General features: G+C 31.6%; 1 protein-coding gene across 2 annotated transcripts in view; it reads left to right on the forward strand.

Moving 5' to 3' along the window:
• Positions 1–19,476, forward strand: part of LOC129757038 (pikachurin) — an 865,561-nt gene that overhangs the window by 787,889 nt on the left and 58,196 nt on the right. For both annotated transcript variants that reach the window (XM_055754138.1, XM_055754139.1), the window contains 2 exons: positions 12,575–12,650; positions 12,832–12,984. In XM_055754138.1, coding sequence (XP_055610113.1) covers positions 12,575–12,650; positions 12,832–12,984 — 229 coding nt within the window. The remainder of the gene's footprint in view (positions 1–12,574; positions 12,651–12,831; positions 12,985–19,476) is intronic.

Consider the following 19,476-nt stretch of genomic DNA (forward strand, 5'->3'; position numbering starts at 1 on the left):
GAAGTCTTATAACCTAGATTTTGTTTCACTGAAAAATTAACAGAAGTTGTATTTTGTAATTACAAACAACTTTTGTTCTACCATACTTTTGAGTCAATAGTATTCATGGGAAATACTTGATTCTTAAAAAAAATCTTTATCATTCATCAACTTCGGTTAATTTTTTGTAATTAATTGCAAATCTCTAACTGAGTTTGGAAATTCGTTCCGAGTGATTGAAAGTCATGAATTTGAAAATGGGATCATTGGAAACATGCACCAGTACTCTTTTATTTCACTTACAACAGCACTCGTTTATTATAAATTCAAATCAGTATTTAAAGCCCATTCCCGGAGAGAGGCGATGACGACCATCCCTAGTCGTCGTTCCGAACCGAAAGAAGTGATTCAACTTTAATTCAAGTGCACAATCGAGATAAGTTGGAGAAACATAGAGTTAGGATCGTAGCCACACGGGGGAAACAGAACATTCAGAGCATTCGGGTGGCGTCAGATAGCTCTGCAGATTCCGGTGATTTATGACTCGTTATGAAATTCCGATGCTCATCCGGTCCGAAGAGTGAGCCGGAAAGGGCAAAACCTCAGATGTAGGGAAAATTTTCACCAGGCCATCGACAATCAAGCACCTGATGACGTTAGAAATGCGGGAAGGCGGAAACTCAAGGGTTAAGGAGGCATGCACTCCTAAAGCGTAATTTCAATATTTTCCAAATTGTTCTGGAGGGCCATTCTTGTTGCAACAAACTTTGCGCCAAGAGGGTCCTCCTCGAAACGCACCCGAAGAGAAATGACAAATGAGAGCAACCTTCCAGGCTGCCGAAAACATGACTTTTGTCGGAATAGTTGCTTCGCAATAATAGTTGAGATGTCATATTTCATCTGGAGCCGGAAACCACAATTAAGCAAGTGCTTCACAAAATCGGAAGGGGATCCACTTCGAATCCGTTTACTTGTTAAGCTCAGTCATTGTTTTTCGGTAGAACGTTCGTCAATTGAAATGATGGAACGCTCTTCTCAAAACAAAATGAATTTTGAATTGGTGTAAGGTTGAAGAAAAAAAATATTTCAACGTTTGTTAAAATCTTTACTTATAATTTTAAAAGAAGATTTAGAAATAACAAATGTGTGCTTAGCCTAGAGCCGAAAGTCTTGACATATTTAGATTTGAGATTTATCGTAAGAGAAACTTTCGCAATAAAAAGCCGAATAAAAAAAAAATGGCAAAAAATAAAACAAGAGGGAACAAAATGGACAAACAGAAAAAGGATATAAAAAACATAGAGACCAACTAAAATATAACAGCAAAAATAACGAATAAAAAGGACACAAAAAATAACACATGACCCAAAAACGAAAAGAAAACGTTAAAACAATCACTTCAAAAGAAAAGAAAAAGCCAAAAAAAGGAACACCAAAGGATAACCAAAAGAAGACAAGAAAGTACATGAAATACCAATAAAATACACAAAGAAAACACTAAATAGAATACAAACAGGACACATAATAAATAAAGAAAAATATCACTAACGAAGAGACATTTAAATAGACACGAACAGGATATGAGAAGACTTTTTAAGTAACCAAGTTCAAACAGTACAAAGAAACAAGCGTAACATGCGAAAAAAACAATAAAGAATGCAAAAATGCAAAAAAAAGAACGCAAATTACATAAAAACAATATAAAATCGACCTGAAAACAATTAAAAAATGGAAAATTAAAAAATTAAATCAAAATCATATAGAACATGGTAGTTTGAAGAATTTTATGAAAAGATTTAACATCAAATATCAAATATACAACAATGACACAAAAACACATCAAAAAATGAAAAAAATTGAAAATAAAAAACACACAGGAACATCGCTGAAATGTTGAAAGTAAGACGCTAAACAACACAATACAGGAATTAAAGAGTCAAATACAGATCAGAAAGGGGACTAAAAGAAGACACATAAACACTAAGGGTCGAAATGAATAAAGCAAAAAGCACAGTGAGAAAAAAAAACAAAAAAGGGCAAAAATTCTAAAATACACAAATAAATTAATTTTCACAAAATGGCACTTAGTATACAAAAAGGACTCAATCGAATATAAAAATTAACCAAAATGAACTAAACAATAATTTTTAAAATACGCAAAAATAATCAAGAAATCCTTTCAAAAATGATCAAATGATATTTCAACTCAAACAAAAAAGGACACATATAGAATCAAATAAGAACTCAGATAGGATACATAAGGAACACAAAAAGGCTTGTTTCCTCAAGAAGAAAGACATAAAATAGATTCAGAAAAGAAAAATTGGGATGAAAATAAAAACAGATAAAGGTACGTAAAAAGATCACAAAATAATGATAAAGACTCATAAAACAAGTTAAAAGACACAGAAATTTCACAAAACATTAAAAAAACACAAAAAAAACAAACAATGACACGAAAATGACAGAAAAAGAGATTAAAAGTACTCATGAAATCCCTAAAAAGTACAAAAAATTATAAAAAAGTAATAAAAATAAAAACTCAAAGGACATAAAAAACATCCCATAAAATGCATAAGAAAACACTAAACGGAAATAAAAAAGACAAACATTTGAAGCAACCAAAAATCCAATAAAACAGGTAAAAAAGCGTACTCAGCCCCAACATTGATCTGAATTAGGTTCTATGCAGCTCTTAATTTAATGTCTTATTGATACTTTCAAGTTCCAAAACAAGTTTTTCTGACCAACTTTTCAGCTTCAAGCTCACAACTTCCAAAAAATCGTAAAATGAGTTTAAAATTGGCGCTCTACCTCAATTTCACCCAAGGTTTCAGTTCATATCACCTTCTCTTGATTATTTTCTCGATATGAGCCGATTTTCAAACCGACAAATTGCAGTTTGCCGAAATTTGTTAAATTTGCTGCTCGATTGCTCCTTTCCTACATTTCCCATACTGAAAATTATTTTCACTTAAACTATAAGTGACGATTGGAGGGAATTTTGGCCATTTGTCAATTCATGTGAATACTTGACGGTCAAGTTAATTGCAAGAGACCGGCGATATGAATTTTAAGTAAGCAGCAAAGTGAATTTCAAATGTATGCTCAGGTCGTTTATATCTTTTAGTAAAGAGAATTTCCAGGTGGAATTTTGGCATTTCAATTATCAATATCAAATCATTATAAAATCCAATAATCCAGTCAAAAACAATACTAAAATTATCAATTAATTTTGGGATTAAAAACAATTTATTATTGAAAAAAAATGGAAAAATAGTTAGTTAATTAATTGATCCCAAATAAATGTTCCGACTTGATAAACCATTCGTTTTCCTTTCAAACAAGAAATTTTTGTTGCTGTTTTCTGCAGATAATAATAACCAATTTTAATATTTTTAGAGTATTCACTTGATATCATGATACTTACTTTTATTTCTATTGCGCTAGAAAATTCCGTTAAAAAACCTTCTAGAACAAACAACTAACATCATTACAAAGCTAAACAATATTTTCATAGAGCTCTGGAAGTATACATTTTAATACTAATAATAACTCTTTTTTCTGTGTCTACTAGCACAAACACAACTCGTTAAAGTTTCCCTTGCAAACCACAATTAACATTATCAAATCCAACATTGTTGACATGTACTTTCGTAGATTCATTTGAATTTTAAGTGATCGGTCAAGTGAATGGAGAAGTAAATGCACATCCAATAGAATTCAAGTGCTAGTCACTTAAAACTCAAGTGATGAGTAAGTGAGTATTGACCCGCTCACTTTAAATTTAAGTGAAGGGCAAGTGTACATGAGTCACTGGAAATGAAGAAATTCGCAGAATTTTTACTTTAAAGTGAATCTTCAAGTGTATTTTAAGTGTTATTTTGGGTTCACTGTACATATATAGCATCAAAATGGTCACTTGACCGCTGCAAGCTTTGTTTGAAAATTTCGAAATATTAAATTATTACACTTTAAAATTTTTACAAATTTTAGGAAGCGATGCATCTAGTCCTGAATAAGCACAACGAGTTTTAATTATGTATGAAAATGTGTATGGTAAAACAAAATTTTCATTCAGAAATCACCAGAGATCTACTGAAAGTTTCAGAAAATATAGTGTTGGGTTAATAATTTTCCTTGATTTTTGCATGCATTGTTCATGCAAACAAAGCACGAACATTACTTGTACCCCAGATTTTTTTTTGGTTTTATAGAAAAATTTTGTTTTCAAAATTATTTGTTATAATTTTAGCATTTTTGACGACTTAGCTGCTTTATATGTTAGCATAAAAATGAAGCTCAAGAATAGTTGAAATCCAAACTCAAAGAACAACTTAATTTTAAGCCTATTTGAATTCTGGATGATTTAATGTGCAAAAATTTCTTTTTCCATACAAATGTCCATACAAAATTGAGCACACTGCGCTAACTCAGGAATCAACCAAATCATCTTAAATTTTACACTGATGCCAAAAGACATAACAAAACAGATGGGTGCAAATAGTCATTTTTTGCAGCGGTCTAATGGTCACTCAAGTAATCAAAACTTTGACCTTCGGTTGACAATCGAACACGCTACCACAATGCTATGCTTAGATGTTGTTTTAAGTGTAACGAATAGCGTATTTGTTTATCCCACTGGCTCAGTGTTAATCAGGCGCACCAGCCCAACTAGACAGTCCAGGAAGAATCCATCTCAATGCCCTTTGTGTGATTTAGTAAATCTCGTTTTGAGTAGATACTTGTATGCCCTTTTTGTGACTAAAGTCCCTTCCAACGTACATATCAATCACTTTTGTAACATTCAAGTTCTTTAATCTAATATATAAAGATGAGTTGGACTATATATGTTTGTTTGTTTGTATGCACCTTATACAAATCCACACCGCTTAACCGATCAGGCTGAAATTTGGTACAGAGATGTAGTTGAACCAGGGTAAGGTTTTAGTAATAGTTCTGAGCCCCTCCCACCTAAGAAAAGGGACCCCCCCATACAACTTTCGTTTTTATTCCCACAAATCAAAAGTCATGGCACCCATTTGGAAGCCGATTTTCGATTCCTTTGGCGGGTTGTTTTCACCATCACCATGGGCCGGGCGTAAGAAACGACTATCCAGAGTTCACGTGTACTGGAAAGCAAATCAATGGTTGCTGAGCAATTTTGAGAAATTTTGGCGGGTATTTTTTCGTTCTACTATTCAAAGCACATGGTACGGGAACGAGGTATTTGATTGCAATAATGAGCCTTAATTTAGGAATGAAAAATACAATTAACCTGTAAGGAATATATTGACTAGAATTGTAGTAGTTTTCAAAGTGCTCCCTACCGCCGCTCGAGGGCTTTGAGAGTCTACAAGGATATACAGTGAACTGAACAGTGAACAATGAATTGGCTTCTTCAGCTGAATAATTATGTGGACTGAATGTTGAAAAACTAATGAACCGATTTCCATAAATTCCAGCTTTTAAGAACCAACCGTTTTCATATTTTTAGGATTCCTTTTAGAGAAAGAAAAATGAATTTGATTCAGGGTTATGTGTTGAAGGCTGCAATTTCAACGCTTTGATATCCGCGGGGAAATTTAAACGGGGGATTTGGAAATTGATTAGATCATTAAATCTGAGGTTTTTTTTATTTATACAATTTTATTTCATTGACCGATTTATAACTTTTGATTCATTTTTGGTTATCAATGTGTTCAATTCTACCATCCAATTTAGCAAAAAATCGTTTGGTGCTGCGAGTTCAAACAAATGATATCAAAGAATTTTAACATTGATCACTCATCAAAATAATTAATGGAATGATTGTGTCCGAGGATAGCAAAGTTGAAATTGAACTCAAATAAGACGATTTCCATAACATTGAAATGGTTTTTTTTTTATTCAAAGATGATTTGTTTTCGATAACTCTAAGATACTTTTAGTGAAACTTTCAACATTTAAAGAAAAACTTATCAAAAAGCAGTGTTAAATTAATAAAGCGAAAAAAGCACACATACAATTGAAACATGCAAAATAAGCCTTAAACATAGTTCAACAAGGTTCGGAAGTGTTTTTAGACATTTTTAGTAAATAAAACTAAAATATACCATTGTACATGGAGATCATCTATCTTGAGAAGTGGGATAATCTCCTAAAGAGAATTCCATTGGATGGGGGATGGGAAAGATAAATTATTTTATCATTTGCAGTTGAAAATTTATAGGCCCAATCTATTCGAGCATCCTGAAAATTGATGGATAAAAAAATGTTTTCCGTGATAAGGGAAGGGAAAGGAAATTATCTTGAAATTCTATCGATAATCCTCAAAACTATAAGCTTCTTTAAAAAAATGAAACTGATAAACACAGTGTATAATCTCAATAAAAACTTTCAAAAGACTTACAAAACTACGTGGCCAAACATGGGCCAAATTTCTTGAAATGATGAATATAAAGCTTTCAACACTTCGAAAAATCAACCGACTCTTTTTGATTTATATTTTTTGTGAACCCGAGCAAGGCCGGGTAAAATCAGCTAGTGAGTACATAAAGTTCACTCAAGGAAATTGAGCTATTGTTTCTCCTTGTCAACCAATATGTAACTTTCAAAGCATTCATTTAAGTTATTATGTGACTTTTGGTTACTTGGGATTGTACCCAAAAAGATTCATACAAAAGGGTATAGGTGGCACCAAAAATATGCAATGAAAATCCTAAAATTTATTATACGATTAGAAATAGTTGATTATTAAAAATAAAAATGGCAAGCTCAACCTAACAAGCATATAAAACACAACAAATACAAAAACACTTATGGACTTTAAAAACTTACAAAGTAAAGTCAAAGGTAATGAAAAGCACACAAAAAAGGCTTCATAACACAAAATACGACAAAAAATAGAAATCCAGGAAAAAATTTACAAAAAGAACTTGAAAACAAAAATCTACATACACACATATACACAAAAAGGAAATGACAAAACCAACGCCATGCGAACGGAGAGGAGGGGGTTAGGGTTGAACCTTTTTCAATCCAATAGATTTTTTCAGGTTCAGATGTTTATTTCATAAATGAATCTACCATATTTATTAAAAATAACTTAACCAAGAAAATTATTCGATAATAAATGATGACAAACGCGTATAAAACATTGACTTTTCTCTGGTGAAATTGAAGTCTCAATAGGCCCAAACCATAAATGAAACTATAAAAAATTTTGAATGGTTTATTTTGAATTGCAATTTCATTAAAAAAAAATAATTTGAACTTAAATTATTATATTATTTGAAATTAAATTACTATAGTCATGAACTCCATCTTGCCTAGGAAGGTTTTTATGCTTCCATAATATTCTTTTAACCATATTTATGGCATTCGCAACTTCATATTAACGTTGCAGTTGACGGTTAGTTATTGACTTATCCGGTACAACTGTGTTCGATGTAAATTCTTGGGCTCGAACTCGCGAACATCGGATCAGGAAGCAACTGACCTGCCAACTGAGCTTTATCACAAGCCCAGTCTAGTATTGTATTTTCTTCCAGATGTGGAATTAAGTTAAGCTTCAAAAGTTCATTCCTTGTTTAACAAAATCCTTGTTTAACACATCACTTTGGTAGCCATGTGACATTTTTTGCTACACCGCAAAAGAATTAACATGAATGATGATCTGACATCAATTATCTGATCCACGTAATTTTTTTAATAATTTGTTTGACCATAATATCATTAAACTTAGATTACTTAAACGTTCTTCATAATAAACCTAACAAAAAGAAGTATGTCGATTTGTAAAATAAAAAAATTAGCTGTTACATGGAAAACTTTCAGTTGATACAAAATATTGTTTAAGAAAAGAGTTTCAGCTAAGTAATTTCCACTTTCTATTGTGTGCATGGACTATAAATCCGTTGAGAAATATATATATTCAAACGGAAATATTTTTATCGTCTCTAACTTTGTATATTGTGCAAAAAACAAAACTGTTTTATCAATAGTTTTTATTGTATAAATAGTGTCAGAAATAAATAAGATTTAAGTTTTTTTAGGATTTATAATTTCTTATTGAGTTGATGAAAATATCGAGAAAATAATATTCTCATATGATACAAACCTAACTTTTCCATTTCCATACACAGTGTTTATTTTCATGTTTAGAATTTCATTAGTTACACCGTTGATTATTTTTTATCTGGAATTTAAATAAACATTCTTGACATTTTGATTTTAATTTAAATTTTCCGAATCCATTGGAAAACAACAAATCGAAATTTAATGAAGTGAAAGTATTGTATGTTTATATATTTTTTTTATTCATCGTTATTCCTATTCAGGACCTTAAGTGTCAGTAAAATGTGACAAAATATTCAGAGCAATTAATTTAGAACTTTGAAACCAGTGCTTATAATTTCAAAGCGTTTTTTTAACTATACTGATTAAAATTCAAACCGATCATGATTCGATCATGCGTTATGGGCAAGGTTGCCGAAATCACAGAAAAATCTTTAATTCACAGAATTTTGAGCAAATTTTTATAACAGAATCTGTGTCACAGAACACAGAATTTTGAAAAATTCACAGATTTTACAGAATTTTTGAATTTTGAATCGATTTCCAAAATTATGAATTTTTAGTCAATACAAAATCTAGATTTATTTACCTTAAATTAAAAAAATTTGATGTGATATGTAATTTTAATTGATTTTGCCAAACTTAAATGTAAAAAAGACCCAATTTATCATGAATTTTCTATGAAAATAAAGAAAAAAGCATCACAGAAAACCATCACAGAATTTTTGGGTAAAATCACTGAAATTCAGAATTTGTTTTCTCAAAAACACAGAATTTTTTTCGGCAACCTTGGTTATGGGTTCATTGATAAAATGTTCGAAAACAATTGGAAGTTGCAAAGCTTTATTTAAATAATAAAAGTATGTTAAACAAGAATAATTTTCATGATAACAAGGTTGAAACAAAACTTGGAATGATCTTAATTTTTTTTTTATTAAAAACGTGTTTCTTTTCTTCCAAAATTAAAAATACAATTTCGAAAATTTATAAAAAACTTTTTTTTCAAAATAGACACAATCATAACACAATTTAAAAAAAAATGAAACCTTTAATTTCAAAAAGTAAAAAAAATATTGAAAACTAAACATTTGATGGTAAAAAAACGAAATTATGAACTCATAATTTGAATTGTGATTCTCGACTCTGATTACAAATTCTGTTTTGAAGATTTTTCCGAATTTTAATCGAGATGTACTTTGAAAACAACACTTTTTTTGTTAATTTTTCTGAAAGGCTTTAAAAATGATGGTTGAATTTTGATGCAACGTGTTAGGGATATTCAATGTTAATTTATATTCCTGATTCATAGCTGATTTATATTTCAGTTATGGGTTTAATTTAATAATTGTTTTTATTTATAAATACGAAACCTCTGATTTTAAATATTTAACTTAACTTTATGTAATTTTTTTTGTGTTTTTTCCCTTCACTTAGTATCTCTTCTAAGTTTCAAGGTTAAGTTGATTTGAATTAGATAGGGGAGAGTGGGGATACTTGATCCCCTTTTCTTATTTTCGCCATATCTTTTTGGAAAAATTTAGCAACTCGCCGTCTTTGACATTTTCTGACAGCTTGTAACTTCGAGTTTCTATGCTCCAAAAATTAGAACGATACTTGAACCCGTTGATGAGCTAGAAGCATTTTCGTGGGAGTAAAAAAAATTGCGATTTTTCTGAAGTTAGGGGAGACTTGATCCCCTATTGAAGGAGACTTGATCTTTTATTCAGGAAGCCTTAATCCTTGTATAAAAATCAAACCAAACCCCATGATAGAATGTTAATTGACTATTCTGGTCATGTTTGTTCTCATTTCACAATTTATAGGAGACATAAGAAGAAAATTCTATAACTTTGTCTCAACGCTAATAACATTGCATACTAAAAGGCGCTTTTTTTTTATAATTAAGAGAAAATTAATTATTTTTGCTCTTTTCATCAGACAATTGTTTGATAAATATTAGTTTTTGGATAAATATTAGTAATTTCGTTATCAGCAATCATAACGATCAATTCAGAAGAAAAATATGCCGTTTGGAAGGGGGAACAATTATACCCAACTCTAGGGGATCAATTGTACCCATAATCAACATTTTAGAAAACTTTTTCTGAAAAAAGTTGAGAGTTTTCCATTGCTTTGAAAATATGGCATTATGAAGTTCATTTTACGCTCGAACGATTGATACATTGGAACAAATATTTTTTTCATAATTTTCCCATGTAAGAAACATTTTAAAGTGATGAAAAAAGATCTCCAAGTTACATTTAGTGAAATTTTTCAAACAAAGTTCAATTACTCAAACAGTTATTTTGTTAAAAAATTTTAAACTACAAGCATTGATATTTTGCTCATTTTGGCACATTTTTCTAGAACATTTGATGTTTGTAAGACATTCCAGTTTCGAGATATAGCTAAGGAATCAAGTATCCCCAGGGATCGAGTATCCTCATTCTCCCCTACTGTTTTCATTTTAATGTAATGTGTTCTAAATTAAAACTATTTCTTGATAAATTGATTTGAGGTTTTCAAACTACGCTACTTTATTATTCATTTTTAAATTTTTAACTTGGAATACATGAATAATTAATTGACATTTGAAGTCCAAAATTTGCAATGAAGACCATTTTGTAAAAATTGATAATATAGCATTTCGGGTTCAATGAATCAGGTGGATGTGAGTAGTCAATTAAGCCAATCAAGCTAAGCTAAGCTAAGCTAAATTATATAAATTTTTAACTTGGAATAAAGAACATAATTTTAAATAATACAGTAATGACTTACGGAAAACAAAAGCATCGATATTGAACTGTCAATATGTTTAAGTCAATTTGATTCAGTTTGCAATTTGATTTTTTGAATTCGAGTAATGTTCATAAGAAGAAAAAAAGTTTAGGCACAAGCAAATTGAATGAATAATGTTTTTATTCATAAGGTATTTTTGGTGGATCTATGTTTCTGGCTTACATTGAATTTTTTAACACCCTCTCTCCGCACCCCATGAACGAGTCCCTCACACTAGCCTGACACAAACACAAAAAGAAAATTTGGTTAAAAAGAAAAAAAAACAACACATTTAAAACAACACTCATGATTGCAAATTGCACAAATAAATTAAACAAACAAAACATACACTTAAAGAACATACAAAAACTCCATGACACAAAAAGTACTGAAAAGAGACAAAAATCACTCATAAGAGCAAGTTCACTCGTATTGGGAAAAAGTGATAGAAATTTTGACACTTTTAGCACATTTATGAAAACTTTTCCATGCAAAAATATTTTCAAGATTTGCGGCCTTTTTTTTTTCTTTTCCGGGAATTTAACAACACGGTCATTCTTCCCAATTCCTGTTGTGTCCGTGTGGTATGATTATTTTTTTTAATTTTTTTTCCGTTTTCTGTCTTTTTTTTTAATACCTACATACATAGAGAAAGAGAAATGATAGAATCAAAAAGAGAAGATCTGACGGTTTGGTAGGTTCTGTAGGGTTTTTTTTTAAGATAGCAAAGGGAAAGATAGAACACAAGAATGCTGTCAGGTGGGGTTTTACTGTATATAGTGGACTAGCAAAACCAGAGGTTTATGGTAAAGGGGTTGTTGAGGATATGAGCAGGTTTTTTTTAATAGAGATTTGCGGAATTCAAGTTTTTTTTTAAACACCTGTTCCATTTTCGCATGCTGTGATTCAAAAATATCAATATTTCTATCACATACGGCTGAAATAAAAACAGTGCTGTAAAAAATTCAACGCCCAAAGATCTTTAAAACACTTTTGTATGGTGAAATTTTCAAAGTGTGCTGCTGCAAGTGCCAAAATTTCTGCCAATTTTTCCCAACACGAGTGAACTTGCTCTAAAGACTCAAAAAGTGGTAAAAAGAACAAAAAAAAAATGGTTGGTTAATGTTAAACATCAAAGAAGGCTTTAGCAGTTTATTTTCATTCCAATCAAATTTTTAAAATGACTTCCAAGAATCAAAATTCCGCATCAAATCTCCCGGAGAGCGATTCCGTGATCTTCGTTAGCTGTTCCGGCGGTCCGGCGCTCGGCCAATCTTGCCCGTCCTCTTCGATGGCATTCAGCAATCTTACGGATGCTCTTCAACGACTTGACTCTCCCAGCAACAGTTCCATGCGAGCCAACAAGGGGTCCCAATGTTCTTTGGATCCGAGTTTCGGAACGCCTTCTGGAAGCAGTGAAAGTTCCTTAATAAGTTCCTTCGGAAGTCTGGCTATTTCCGCTTCGGGGCCGGATGTTGGAGGAACTGCAAATGCGTCGACCCAATCTAGTGTAGACCGGCTTTCAATTTTATCGATGTGTGGCCATTCCGGTGCCTCCAGTCGAGGTTCAGATGGACGCAATGATGATCATGTTGGACAGTTTTCATTTTACTCTTAAATGATACGGAAAATTGTGGGAAATAAAGATATATTTTTCTTTACCGATGTTTATTCAATGTGTTATTTTTTGCATTTGCAATGAGTTTTTTCAGACAAAGAACTGAAAAATTCATTTTTATTTTTACTTTCTTTTTTTCAGGAGTGAATTTCCTCTTACGATGGGACAATGGCACACAATCAAGGTTTCGAGAACATCACGATTGGCTGTTTTGAAGGTAGGAAAATGGTCGGAATCACGAACATTTCCCAGAATCAAAATCACTATTCTTCGTTCTTGTTTGAACGATTCATTTCACAACTTTTCCCCTCACTGTTTTAAATTCCTGAAAAAATCCTCCCGCAAAGATAAAAATCAAAGCAAAATAACTAATTTTTCATTCCGTTACCTTCGAATAGATCGATCAACTGCCGGAAGTAATGACCGTATCCCCGAACGGTTTCTGGCATCTCTCGCTGCCGCACAGTCTGTATCTGGGAGGGGTTCACAACATCCACACGCTGCCGATGAGTCTCCGGGATAAGGGATCCTTTGCCGGATGTGTACAAAAGGTAAGTTTCCTTTCCTCGGCTCCTTTTCTGGTTCGTCCAGGACCGGTGCCGTAGATGCTTTATCTAGACTTCTACCGGGTGCCATTTTACTGCTGCCGGCATTCGACGGCAGCAAGAAGCGAAAGATTCCAGAAAGATTACCCACCAAAACTAGTCGCTTTATAGATTTTCCTTTTCAAAAGTATCCGATGTTATGGTGCTATTTTCTTCCGCCAGGAAACGGCTCCAGGGAAAATTTCCACACTCAAACCGTGAAAAAGGTATCAGGTGCCAAAGAAAGGACGGACGTATAAGAACGGTGTACATAATGCAATTATTCTATCTCACAAAGCACAAAGGCAATCTAAGCGAAGCGCCCCAGGGGGTGACAAGATTTTTTAAACGAGATTTGTCTTATTCCCCGGGAACTTCGGTTCATGAAAAGAGGGACACTTTTTTCAAGTTCTTTATTTATTAATTGTAAGTTTTCGTTTCTAGATAGTGAACTTTTAAAGGGAATTTTTTACACTCATTTGAGCTTAATGTTTTGTGTGATAAGTTTAAACATTTAAAATCATTTAAAAAATATTAAACGTAAATATTGAAGTGATATACACTACCGGCTAAAAGTTTGGGATCACCCGCTAAAAAACATGCAAATTTTGATTGTTCATATCTCAGCCGTCTTAGCACATATCGCAAATCTTCTGATCTCATTTGAAAGATAATGAGCATAAGCTATTTCAGAGGTATTTGCCCAGAAATAACGTTTTAGTTTTGTACCTTAAACTTAACCTAAAGTTAAAACATTTTCAAAAAATCGCACTCAATACTCAAAGCCGATTATCTCGGGATAGGGTGAACCAAATTTCAAAATTTGTGTTGGATTAGAATCCTTTTTTTTATTGTGTTTTGAGAAGTAAAGAATAAGGATTCTAATGCAACACAAATTTTAAAATTTGGTCAACCCTATCCCGAGACGATCGGCTTTGAATATTAAGTGCGATTTTTTGAAAATGTTCTAACTTTAGGATAAGTTTACGGTACAAAACTAAAACATTTTTTCTGGGCAAAATACCTCCGAAATAGCTATTGCTCAATATCTTTCAAATGAGATCAGAAGATTTGCAATATGTGCTAAGACGGCTGAGATATGAACGATCAAAATTTGCATGTGTTTAGAGGATGATCCCAAACTTTTGGGTGTCCCAAAATTGCAGAACTTCTGGGAATCTGGGGGCTCACCCTCTAAATGGTAGATTAGGATGTGGAGAACAAACTTTTGTAAGGGGCCGACTAAAAAAAATCACCTTTAGAGGTTCCGCAAGCGCGATCTTTGAAAAAAGTCCACTTTGAAAATATTTGATTGTAGATTGTATATCTGTTGCAAATTGTTGTTTAACACATAATGAGTACATTTTACTCATTGCGTTTTACAGGACAATTTGCGACCAAAGTACAATCTTTGAACAGCAATAACATTTTTTTGTTTTCAGTCCAATCGAGTTGCAGTCTTCAGGTGAAATGTTAGTCTTAGTTGAAATTTTGTTAAAATCAACATAATCAAGCATTCGATTGGTAAAGAAAAAAAAAGTTAGATTAAAAATCAGTTTTTTATGCTTCTTCAGAACACTATGTCTCAGAATCCCTTTTACACTTGAGATTCAGTACAACCCCTTCCTGTTGTCCGATTCCGCTCAAATTTGGCATATGACCTTCTGATGATTACCTTAAACCATCAAAGTCTTGTGTTGTAAGTATTTTGATTTTAAAGTAGGTATTTATTAAGACAAATTTGATAAATAAAATAAAAAATATCCAAAATTGTGATTTTTTTAAGCATTAAACCGAGAATAGCTCTTCACACGATGCTACAAACAACATGCTTTGTTCAGCAAAACTTAAGTGCACAGAAATCGCATCTTATGGTTGCATTGGTATCAAAAATATTTTACGTTTGGTACACATTTTGGTCAGTTGAAAACAAAATTTTTGGACCAAAAAATTATTTTTTTCATGAAAAAAGCTGGTTTTATTTTCATTTTGACACAAATTTGGTTCATTTTTCATTGTTGACGTGAAGTATTTAGTCCAAAAAAAAAAATAAAAAAAATATATAAAACATATAAATTTTGTGAAAATTTTTTAACCCAGAAAACAATAAAAATCAAATATTTTCAAAGTGGACTTTTTTCAAAAATCGCGCTTGCGGAACCTCTAAACATGATTTTTTACAGTCGGCCCCATACAAAAGTTTGTTCTCCACATCCTAATCTACCATTTGGAGGGTGAGCCCCCAGATTCCCAGAAGTTATGTAATTTTGGGACACCCTAGTGTGCATATACAGTAGACTGATGTATGCTTTGTATGAAAATTTCAAATTTATTAATCACTTTTCCTGGTTGTTTGTACTGTCACGAATAGTGATAACAGTTTTGGAAGCGATTCAATCAGTCCTGAATTAGCCCAACGAGTTCCCGTTTCTTATAAAAATTTATATGGGAAAAAATGTACTGAAATTTAAAAAAAATATATTTTTGGATTTTAAATATTCTTTTATTCATGCAATACATTTCATTTGAACAAACCTTGAATCTAACTTTCACCCCAGAAAAGATATTAGATGTTGTGCAAAAAAAAAGTGTTTTCGTAAATATTTTTTCTTAATTTTAGCGTTTTCGATTGCATACTTGAAAGCTGTTTAACCGTACTACCGTCCGTAGGATGAAAACAAACAAAAAATTGCAAAAAACTGATGTGCATAGCCAATGAATTTGTTGACTTATTTAACCTTGACAAAAAGATTACTTGAAATTCGTGAAAGCTTAAGCTAGCAAAACCTGAAATTATAGAACAAATTTCATCGAATTTATTTTTTTTTTTATTGAGAAAATACATTGAGAAATTAGAGTGTTTAACAAAAAATCACGATTTTTTACTTTCCAAGCCAAAGTTTAAAGAGAAATTACTTTCACTGTGAAAAATATGAACCATACTACCCATTTTTCCAAAAATTCATGAAAATCAATGGAAAACTCGGAAAATTTGCAAAGGGTCCAAATAAAGGAAACTTTCGACTTTGATGTTCCATGTTTAGACCTGACATCACCAAATCTTTGTATCAAAACCAACAAATCAACAATGTTGCGAATTTTCAATTGGGGCATATTTCAGAACCAATAATGAATATTTCAAACATTTTTGCCAGATTTACGCAAATAAACTATAAGTAAGTAAACACAATCAAGTTTCAGCTATCGTTTTGCTGATAGAGCTGACGGGAAATAAAAGTGTTTGTGATATTCATAACATAAATTTTAGTTTTTTTAATATTAAAAAGCTGTAATACTATTTTATGATGGTAATTGATCTAAGTTTACATTTACTATAAATTTGTTTATTTATTTTCGAAAAATCAAACTTTTTATAGGAGTTTTAGTTCTAGGTCCAATGAAAGGAACCGATCCAGTACCAAAATAGGAACAGTAGGTTCAAAGTTGGAAATTTAAATCATCCATATCTTTGCAAATCTCTCGATAATGGCGAAACCCATGTTGAAAATTTTCATTGAAACTTGCAAATAAGATCATGACTTATAAATAAACTTCCTGAAGGATATAAATTTCCCGTCCATTCGTGAGAAAACCTTGATTATTTAAAAACCACCGCTTAATGGGTCCAAAGTAGGGCAACTAACCCTAATTTTTAAAATTCTTATATCTTTTGACAGCTTTGCTATATTTAAGCCTATTATTGATTTTCCAAATGGTCAAGAACTATCCGGCAATTATTATTATGTTGGGTTCCAACGAAAGCTTAGACAGCTATCACGGTAAATGAAAAAAAATGTGTGATGGCTGATACATATAAAAACTACATGCAAAATAACCCAAAAGCACCATAAATGGCCAATGTAAATTCAAAACGAAGTCCTGAATTAGCCCAACGAGTTCCCGTTTCTTATAAAAATTTATATGGGAAAAAATGTACTGAAATTTAAAAAAAATATATTTTTGGATTTTAAATATTCTTTTATTCATGCAATACATTTCATTTGAACAAACCTTGAATCTAACTTTCACCCCAGAAAAGATATTAGATGTTGTGCAAAAAAAAAGTGTTTTCGTAAATATTTTTTCTTAATTTTAGCGTTTTCGATTGCATACTTGAAAGCTGTTTAACCGTACTACCGTCCGTAGGATGAAAACAAACAAAAAATTGCAAAAAACTGATGTGCATAGCCAATGAATTTGTTGACTTATTTAACCTTGACAAAAAGATTACTTGAAATTCGTGAAAGCTTAAGCTAGCAAAACCTGAAATTATAGAACAAATTTCATCGAATTTATTTTTTTTTTTGTTTCAATTGGTTATAACTTGTTTCGTAAAAGGCTTAGCTTTTTGTTATCATAAATGAAGCTTCAGAATATAAAAAAAAACAATTATTCAAGACAAACTTCATTTCAAGGTTATTTGATTTTTCTGGATAATTTAATGCGCAAAAAAACTTTCTTTCTTAGAAATTTCCACGCAAAATTGAAACGCGTTGCGCCACTTCAGAAATTAATAGAATCATCTAAAATTTTACACTGATGCTTGGTGACCCAAAAGACATCGAAAAAACATTTGCGAGCAAAAAATCATTTTTTGCAGCTGTGTAATTTATGGGTGTTCAATATGTTCGAATATAAATTGAAATCACGATAATTAAAAATCCACTGACCATAATTTTTTTTATTCGAAAGGATAGACAATTTGATGATTATCAATTAAATCATTTTAAACTTTTGACTTCAGTCATTTTTACGAGCTTCAGAGACACGCTTCTCCTTTATGAACATTTCGTTTCAAATGCGAATAGTAACGATTTTTGAGCGAGTCAAAATAGGTTTAATGTATTTGATTGATATCGTTCATGTTCAATAAAACGAATTAATCGAAAAGGATCAAATTTGGAAGGCTAGGGATACATTATTTTTGAATTCTTATGCTGTTTACAAGATATTTTTTCGAAAATTTGACCTGTAGTTTGTCGGCGTTCTAATGGTCGCAAAAATTACCCGATTTTAATGTTATCACCTTCATTTTTTAAAGTAATTTAGTATCGTTTTTCAATATTTAAAATGAAGTCCAGATATTGGAGCACCTAATCTGTGGTTTATTTCGAATAAAAAAATCCAAGAAAACAATTTAGGGTGAGTGCTCCTACTTTGGACCTAGAGCCCTCTTTAGTCCTAAAATGCCGAAAATTGAAAACAATTCATTTTGCTGGCATAAAATAAAGATATTCCTATGCACACAATGAACTCTTATTCTTTCTGAACCCTACCATACTGTTTTTTGCCATTAAAAGTCTTTCTGATAAAATTTTCAACGTTTTTAAAAGTGTACCTCTTCATCAGTGGTAAATCAGACAGTTCATTTAGTGGGGCGCGTATTGAGAAATTAGAGTGTTTAACAAAAAATCACGATTTTTTACTTTCCAAGCCAAAGTTTAAAGAGAAATTACTTTCACTGTGAAAAATATGAACCATACTACCCATTTTTCCAAAAATTCATGAAAATCAATGGAAAACTCGGAAAATTTGCAAAGGGTCCAAATAAAGGAAACTTTCGACTTTGATGTTCCATGTTTAGACCTGACATCACCAAATCTTTGTATCAAAACCAACAAATCAACAATGTTGCGAATTTTCAATTGGGGCATATTTCAGAACCAATAATGAATATTTCAAACATTTTTGCCAGATTTACGCAAATAAACTATAAGTAAGTAAACACAATCAAGTTTCAGCTATCGTTTTGCTGATAGAGCTGACGGGAAATAAAAGTGTTTGTGATATTCATAACATAAATTTTAGTTTTTTTAATATTAAAAAGCTGTAATACTATTTTATGATGGTAATTGATCTAAGTTTACATTTACTATAAATTTGTTTATTTATTTTCGAAAAATCAAACTTTTTATAGGAGTTTTAGTTCTAGGTCCAATGAAAGGAACCGATCCAGTACCAAAATAGGAACAGTAGGTTCAAAGTTGGAAATTTAAATCATCCATATCTTTGCAAATCTCTCGATAATGGCGAAACCCATGTTGAAAATTTTCATTGAAACTTGCAAATAAGATCATGACTTATAAATAAACTTCCTGAAGGATATAAATTTCCCGTCCATTCGTGAGAAAACCTTGATTATTTAAAAACCACCGCTTAATGGGTCCAAAGTAGGGCAACTAACCCTAATTTTTAAAATTCTTATATCTTTTGACAGCTTTGCTATATTTAAGCCTATTATTGATTTTCCAAATGGTCAAGAACTATCCGGCAATTATTATTATGTTGGGTTCCAACGAAAGCTTAGACAGCTATCACGGTAAATGAAAAAAAATGTGTGATGGCTGATACATATAAAAACTACATGCAAAATAACCCAAAAGCACCATAAATGGCCAATGTAAATTCAAAACGAAGTTACTCATGCAATATGCAAGCACATATTTGATGTTTTTCTTC

The sequence above is a fragment of the Uranotaenia lowii genome, chromosome 3 (genome assembly GCF_029784155.1).
Source record: "Uranotaenia lowii strain MFRU-FL chromosome 3, ASM2978415v1, whole genome shotgun sequence".
NCBI lineage: Eukaryota > Metazoa > Arthropoda > Insecta > Diptera > Culicidae > Uranotaenia > Uranotaenia lowii.